Source organism: Gadus chalcogrammus, chromosome 13 (genome assembly GCF_026213295.1).
Source record: "Gadus chalcogrammus isolate NIFS_2021 chromosome 13, NIFS_Gcha_1.0, whole genome shotgun sequence".
Classification (NCBI taxonomy): domain Eukaryota; kingdom Metazoa; phylum Chordata; class Actinopteri; order Gadiformes; family Gadidae; genus Gadus; species Gadus chalcogrammus.
Window position 1 is genome coordinate 3,929,829 of NC_079424.1, and position 7,216 is coordinate 3,937,044.

The 7,216-nt window shown below is 44.7% G+C and overlaps 1 protein-coding gene across 4 annotated transcripts in view; it reads left to right on the top strand.

The window, feature by feature from the left end:
• stab1 (stabilin 1) overlaps nt 1-5,907 on the top strand; it is a 65,232-nt gene extending 59,325 nt beyond the window's left edge. For 2 of the 4 annotated variants that reach the window (XM_056606989.1, XM_056606991.1), the window contains exons 66-71: nt 2,263-2,382; nt 2,812-2,946; nt 3,370-3,474; nt 4,000-4,149; nt 4,324-4,389; nt 4,833-5,906. In XM_056606989.1, coding sequence (XP_056462964.1) covers nt 2,263-2,382; nt 2,812-2,946; nt 3,370-3,474; nt 4,000-4,149; nt 4,324-4,389; nt 4,833-4,892 — 636 coding nt within the window. In that variant the 3' untranslated portion in view covers nt 4,893-5,906. Of the gene's footprint in view, nt 1-2,262; nt 2,383-2,811; nt 2,947-3,369; nt 3,475-3,999; nt 4,150-4,323; nt 4,390-4,832 lie in introns of those variants that run through there. The other 2 variants (XM_056606990.1, XM_056606992.1) reach the window with 2 other exon arrangements.
• The last annotated feature ends 1,309 nt before the right edge of the window (nt 5,908-7,216 follow it).

A 7,216-nucleotide genomic window follows, 5' to 3' on the forward strand; every position in this document is an offset into this window, starting at 1 on the left:
CGACTTATACAATAAGTCGCTGTGTGCGTGTGTGTGAAAACATCTCAATAAGATGTTTTCCTTGTTAAATAAAGGTTAAAAAAAATAATAATACAATAAACAAATTATGTAAAACAAAACCCCTCTTTCATTTTAAAATAATAGTATGCAAATATGTTGAACAGGCCTCCATCTTTGTTATACTTTTAAAATGTTCCTATGTAGCCTATTTTATAGCTTACACACTGATATTTTGAAACAGGAATGCGAAATGCGAAATGCATCCTGAGATATTTAACCCACACCATGGACACATTGGGCTAGTGGCTAGCCCCACCAGGAAGAAAAATAATCTCCGTTCACTTCAACTGAGAAACACTCTGAGCATGCGCATTTTAATGTTTCCAGTCCAATACACATTGCATTGGGCTGGTGGGGCTAGAGCCCCTCTTGCCCCTCCAGACGAACTCAGCCGGTAGAAGCAATTAAGCCAGGGTCGACTAAAAATTAAATAAAAGCGCTGAACTTGTTATTTTTATAGTATTTTCTGGGGAGATATTTTTTTATATATATATATATACACACATTATATATACATATATCTATATATATAAAAATATATATATTCAATTTTTTATATATATATATATTTTTTCATTTTCATTTTCTTTTATTTTTTTCTTGTGAGAGTAGCGACTTGCCCCTAATGTACAGTCGCCACTGGTCATTCTGACCGGTGACATTTAGAATTGTCGGTCCTCCTCCTTTTTTTCCGGTCAATGACCGGTAATAACCGACAACGGAAACTCTGCTATAAACCGGCCTAACTTTCACCGTCAACACCGAAACCCCTTCTTCTTCGCACGGCTGTCAACTTCCGGAACATTCGCTAGTTCGATTTTCTCAGTCAGCAGTTTCAAGTACAGGTAGCATAGAACTAACGTTAGCCAAGTGGGGGCTCCATGATTGCTAAATCTAACGAGAGGTAAAATTGCCATTAAGGAAGGAAAGCATAGTATGCTTTGCGACTGTGCTTCGCAGTATGCCTTGCGATACCCAGTATGCCTTTCGAAACACCTCGTGATTGGTCGATGAAAAGCTACCAGGAACGCCTAATGGGCGTTCTTGTGTCATGACGGAAACGCCCAAGCCTGCAGCTGGACCCTTCTCAATATAGGACGTAAATATGGGCTATTATGACTTGGCTCTTCTCAATGCCGTGGAACGCTCCGTTCACTTGCATGGGCCCTTCACAACAACGCCAGCGTCTTCGTTTAAGCGACGTCAACGTCTTTGGCTAAATTGTAAATAAATAGACACCTTGTGAAGTTATTTTTTAGTTTGGCAAGTAGCTGATCATTATCGAAAATAAGCCCCTTCAGGTCGAAGCAAGACACCTCCGTTTCGCATCGGTGTCCGGTTCTCCCTGTCTGGGCTTATTTTCCCGATGATGACCGGCGTTCTAATATCCCTTAATTAACGTCAATATTACTCTGCATGTGGAAGGGAAAGTAGCTTTATTTGTAAGTACAATATTATGCTGCTGTATTTTCAGGGACCCCCACGTTTGCTGCTTTAATGGGAGCCAGACCTCTCTCTATGGATGCTCAGCTCCCACTGGCTCCCACCTAACTCGAACCCTGGGTGGGGGGCTAATTGCGTCATCGTTTGCGTTTCAGGCGTCCACACGTATCACGAAACCGCATAGGTCCGGATTGATTTGAAACCACCTCCGAGTGTGGTTTCATAAATGTGCGGTTTTGGGCACAGGATTTGCCGGCTCCGGCTGGACGGTCGGCCGAAACGCACAAGGCCCTTGTTCACACACTACCGTCGTCCGTCGACGGTCTCTTGACTACATGGGGCGTTCGCGAAATGCATTTTGGGTCCGTCCGTCCATTCGGCTGCGTGGCCTGCGTCAAAAAGTTGAGAAATGTTCAGCTTTTCAGGCAGCGCCGGATCCGTCGGCCAATCAGATCGCGGTTATGCAAATAAACTCCACGCGTTTCTTGGATCCATTTTGCAATAACAAGCAGGAAGAAGCAGGAAAAATCCAGGCGTTATATATTTTTTAAAGAAATGTGGAATAATAGGATTGTTTTTAGTCACCTGTTGGTGTCCTCTCTTGTATTAATATCCACACATCGGCTTTAGAGTGAGGCGATTTGATTGGCTGCAGTATGCGTCTATAAAGACTAGACCCCTGTACGTCAGACACGCAGACTCATCCTGTCTTTCCGTCTACCTACCAACCTGTCTCTCTGTCTACCTGTCTGTCTGTAGTTCATCCTGGATTACAGCGGGTTGTCGGTGAAAGGAAGAGAGCTGCTGGACTTCCTGTCCAGCGCAGGATCTGATGTCATGCTCTTTGTTCCTCACAACGACGGCTTCCTGACCAATCAGGTACTGGTACAACTGCCAGTAAAACTACCAGTAAAACTACCAGTGCAACTACAAGTACAACTACCAGTACAACTACCAGTACAACTACCAGTAAAGCTACCAGTAGAACTACAAGTGCAACTGCCATTATAAATACCAGTATAGCTACCAGTAAAGCTACCAGTAAGGCTACCAGTAAAACTACCAGTAGAACTACGAGTACAACTACCAGTATAATTACCAGTAAAGCTACCAGTAAAACTACAAGTACAACTACCAGTAAAACTGCCAGTATTACTAGCACTACAACTAACAGTAGAACTACCTGTTTGACTACCAGTCCAACTTCCAGTATGGCTAACAGGACGACTACCAGTTTGACTGCCACTACAACTACCAGTGTAATTAGTGTGTGTGTGTGTGTGTGTGTGTGTGTGTGTGTGTGTGTAGACTCTGTCAGGTAGAGATCTGGAGTATCATGTCTCAGCCAATCACAGCAGGCGTCTCTACCAGGACCTCCAACACCAGGAAGAGGTCCGCACCTGGCTGGGAGCCAATCTGATCGTAACCCACGGCAACAACCAGGTGACACACACACACACTCACTCACTCACTCTGTCTCTGATCAGTTGATTGATCAGGGTATTTATCATATGATTGATTAGGTTATGATCAGTTTATTGATCAGTTTATTGACCAGGTTATTGATGAGGTTATTGATCAGTTTATTGATCAGGTTATTGATCAGTTTATTGACCAGGTTATAAATCAGTTTATTGACCAGGTTATTGATCAGATTATTTACCAGGTTATTGATCAGTTTATTGACCAGGTTATTGATGAGGTTATTGACCAGGTTATTGATAAGGTTATTGACAAGGTTATAAATCAGATTATTGACCAGGTTATTGATCCGTTTTTTGACCAGGTTATTGATCAGTTCATTGACCAGTTTATTGATCAGTTTATTGATCAGATTATTGACCAGGTTATTGGTTATTCTGGCAGAGTGATAAACTGGTGAACCAGCAGCTGTTGCTGGACTGGGATGTTCCCGCCACCAACGGGATCATCCACGTGATTCAGGCCCCGCTCCGAGCCCCGCCCCCACAGGTAGGTCTCTCCAAGCCCCGCCCCCACAGGTAGGTCTCTCCAAGCCCCGCCCCTACAGGTAAGTCTCTCAAAGCCCCGCCCCCGCAGGTAGGTCTCTCCAACCCCCGCCCCCACAGGTAGGTGTCTCCAAGCCCCACCCCGGTCTCTCTCTCCCAATTTTACCAGTAGGTCTCTCTCCCAGTGTTACCAGTAGGTCTCTCTCTCCCAGTGTTACCAGTAGGTCTCTCTCTCATAGTCGTACCAGTAAGTCTCTCTCTCCAAGTGTAACCAGTAGGTCTCTCTCTGCTAACCTTACCAGTGAGTCTCTCTCTCCCAGTGCAACCAGTAGGTCTCCCAGTATAACCAGTTGGTCTCTCTCTCCGAGCATAACCCATAGGATTCCCAAAATAACCAGGAGTTCTCTGCAGTGCCTTTGGGCTTGGCTTTAAGTCTCTAAGAAACGATGACAGTGCTGTTTATAACCAGGGTAACCTATCAACCATGTTAATTCCAGTGTGTGTGTGTGTGTGTGTGTGTGTGTGACAGGCCAAGGCCACTTCATCTCAAAGCCCTGCCCCCTCCAGCGGTGTGTCGGCCATCTTGGTAGCTCTTCTGTTGTGTGGCCTGGGGATGGGAGCGGTGGGCTACTTCCTGTGGAGACGCCAGAAGACTCCCTTCAACTTCCAATACTTCAAAGTAAAAGATACACACACACACACATATACATATATATATAACCACCTATATGTAGCCTATATATTTGTATATGTATTATACAGAAGAGTATTGATCAAAGCGTGTGATGATGACTAATGACTATTAATCCATACTAAAGCCACATCAAAAGGAGACATCGTATTTGTGTTTCAGAACGAGACTGAGGCCGTCCCAGCTGCCATGATGTCCATTGACAACCCTCTGTACAGCGAAAACACTGTGAGTACACACACACACACACACACACACACACACACACACACGGCGTCACCTTTCAGTACACACAGACACACACCGCATCTGGTAGCACACGCACAAAAAAACACCAACACTGTTACTACACACAAAACACACAGACAAAGGCACACATACACCCACACCCACACCCCCACCCACACACACACACACACACACACACTAGCATCTTGGCACGTCCTGGCACTTATTGTACGCACTTATTGTATTTCGTATGTCCTTCCACTTAAAAATAGTACTTAGCAGCTTGTAGCATTCTTCTATGATCAGCCTTACTGTACCGACAGCGATATATTGTTGTTTCTCTTTTGACAAATGTTCTTATTGTGAGTCGCTTTGGATAAAACTGCTGCTAAATGCCCTAAATGTCAGTTAGTTATGTGCTACATTGTGTGTTTGTCTTCCAGGACTCAGGACAGCCCTCCGACCTTGTGGATTCTTCATACTGGGGGGACATGAAGCAGTAGAACCAGTTGAAACCAGAAGTAACCAGAAGAAGTTCTCCCGAGAGGAAACAGCGTCTGGTTTCACATTCAGAGGAAACGTGAACAACACAATAACGTAGGGTACATAAAGACCCGCTCACTCGTTGTCGATGGATGGTGATATCTGTATTGGCTACAGCTTGTTCTCGTGGCTGATTTTACCCAGAATGCAAAGCTGACATAATTTTCCGCCGTAAAGTATTTTTTAATAAAATGTGTAAATTTGAATGTGAAGATCTATTTTTAACCAATAAATCATCTTGTTATCGTAATCTGTCTCAATGAACTCACTCACAGACTTCTACAAACAGACTTAGAGACATATTTGGCTATTTAGCATGTAAGGCTACTAAGTGTTAGGCTACTTAGCATGTCATGCCTCATTGCCTGTTAGGCTACTTAGCATGCTATGCCTCATGGCTTGTAAGGCTACTTAGCATGCTATGCCTCATGGCTTGTAAGGCTACTTAGCATGTTATGCCTCATGGCTTGTAAGGCTACTGAGCATGAAAGAAAACTTTGCATGCAAGAATACTTGGCAAGTACGGCTGAGTGTCTGTGTCAGGGTTGAAAACCGTTTCTATCAATGGCAAAAATGATGACCACTGAACTACAAAAGTGTTGCCAAAGAGACCTTGCCGGGTTCTTTTCAAGGATGTGGCTTCAGTTGAGTTTATTATTATTGATACAAGTAAGACAGAAAGCACCGTCTGGCAAGCGGCTGCAGGAGGTATGACTATGTGCACAGGGGAGACTCAAGCCAACCGTCTATTGGCCGCTCTGAAGGTCCACCGATCTAGGGTGTGTGTGAGTCTTCATGCAGGTGACTCCTCCCGCAGGAGGAGCCATTGCTCTGGGAGGAGCTGTGTTTTTCCACAGCTTGGACTGAGAGTTGCCTGCCATATCCCGTGATGTTCTGCGTACTTAGCTTGGGGGGGGACTATGGCGTTGTGGAATCTGGCCCTGAAGCGGCTGGCCCTTTGGTTTATTCCCTTAGTGGTCACAACAGGAATGCAAAAGGTGCCATGTCTGACGTAGGCAACCTTGGGCTCAGCAGATTATGTGAAACTCCCTTTATAATGTGCCTACGGCTGAACCCTTTTTTGTCTCAGTCATTTTCAGGGCTACTTTCAGTACGGGGGGGGGGGGGGGGGGGGGGGCTGGGGTGCCCACTGCTTCGTAGTCATCACCCTGTGGCCATGACGTGGGGATGGTACTGGTGTAGGGCGTGGGCTGGGCACAGATGCATACTTTAATAACTATCTATTTGGCCCGTTGTCTAAGGTCACGCCAAATGTGTCAATGCGACTGAAGATATTTGTGGGATATCTTATGTCACAAATTAAACAGCAGTCAATTTAAAATAGACTTTGCGACATGGTCGAGTTAGTTTCTAAGTGGTTCAGTGGTAAGTCCTGCAGTTTGAAGTTCTGTAGACTAGGTTTCAAGTCTTGCTTACGTTGGTGGTTTTTAAAGCGATCATTGTGTGAATATAATGTTGAATATAAAATCTGACCATCTTCTATAGCAATGGTCTTGGTGTTGCAGTGCCCTGCTGATTAAAAAAGTAAAAATTAAAGTTGTACATACCAGTGGCACTTAATTAACTCTGGCTAACAACCTAAATGCGATATATTATACCAGGAGATGTGAGTGTGATTAGCCTTACAAGCCGTTTCGAAAATCTGCCCCATATGACATCACTAGTGGGCGAGTCCACCTAGATCTGTGCTGGCTAGATCAGTCTACCAGCCTACCCAGTGGACTGAAGTAAGAGATGCTCATCTATCCAGCACAGATCTAGGTGGACATGCCCAGTGCCACCTAGATATGACACCCAGTGATGTCATATGGGGCAGATTTTCAAAACGGCTTGTAAGGCTAATCCCACTCACACCTGGTGGTATAATATGTCTCCTTGAAATGTTGTCGTTGTTTTTTCTTTTAGTCAAACTCTATAGTCCAGATCGTTTGATACTGTCTAGATGGCGGAATCATCAGACAATCTGTTGATTGCAGCCATCTCTGCAGCCATCTTTCTTGTTGTTGACAATTCCTCACACTCGTTTTTAGTCCTACTCCGTTGGAGACTAACTCTGTTTGTGATTGGTCGGTCTCTGCCGCCTTGGTTAGATAAAAAGGTTGTCATTGGTCGGCAGTGGCGTGGGGATTTTTTTTGAGGAAGCCAAGTGAGGCCAAAACTTTAGAGAAAATAGTAGCCTACGTTGCAGCTTGGATGTATTTAATGCAACTACAAGAGCTATTTGAGCGCCTGTAATCTGAGACACACACACACACACACACAC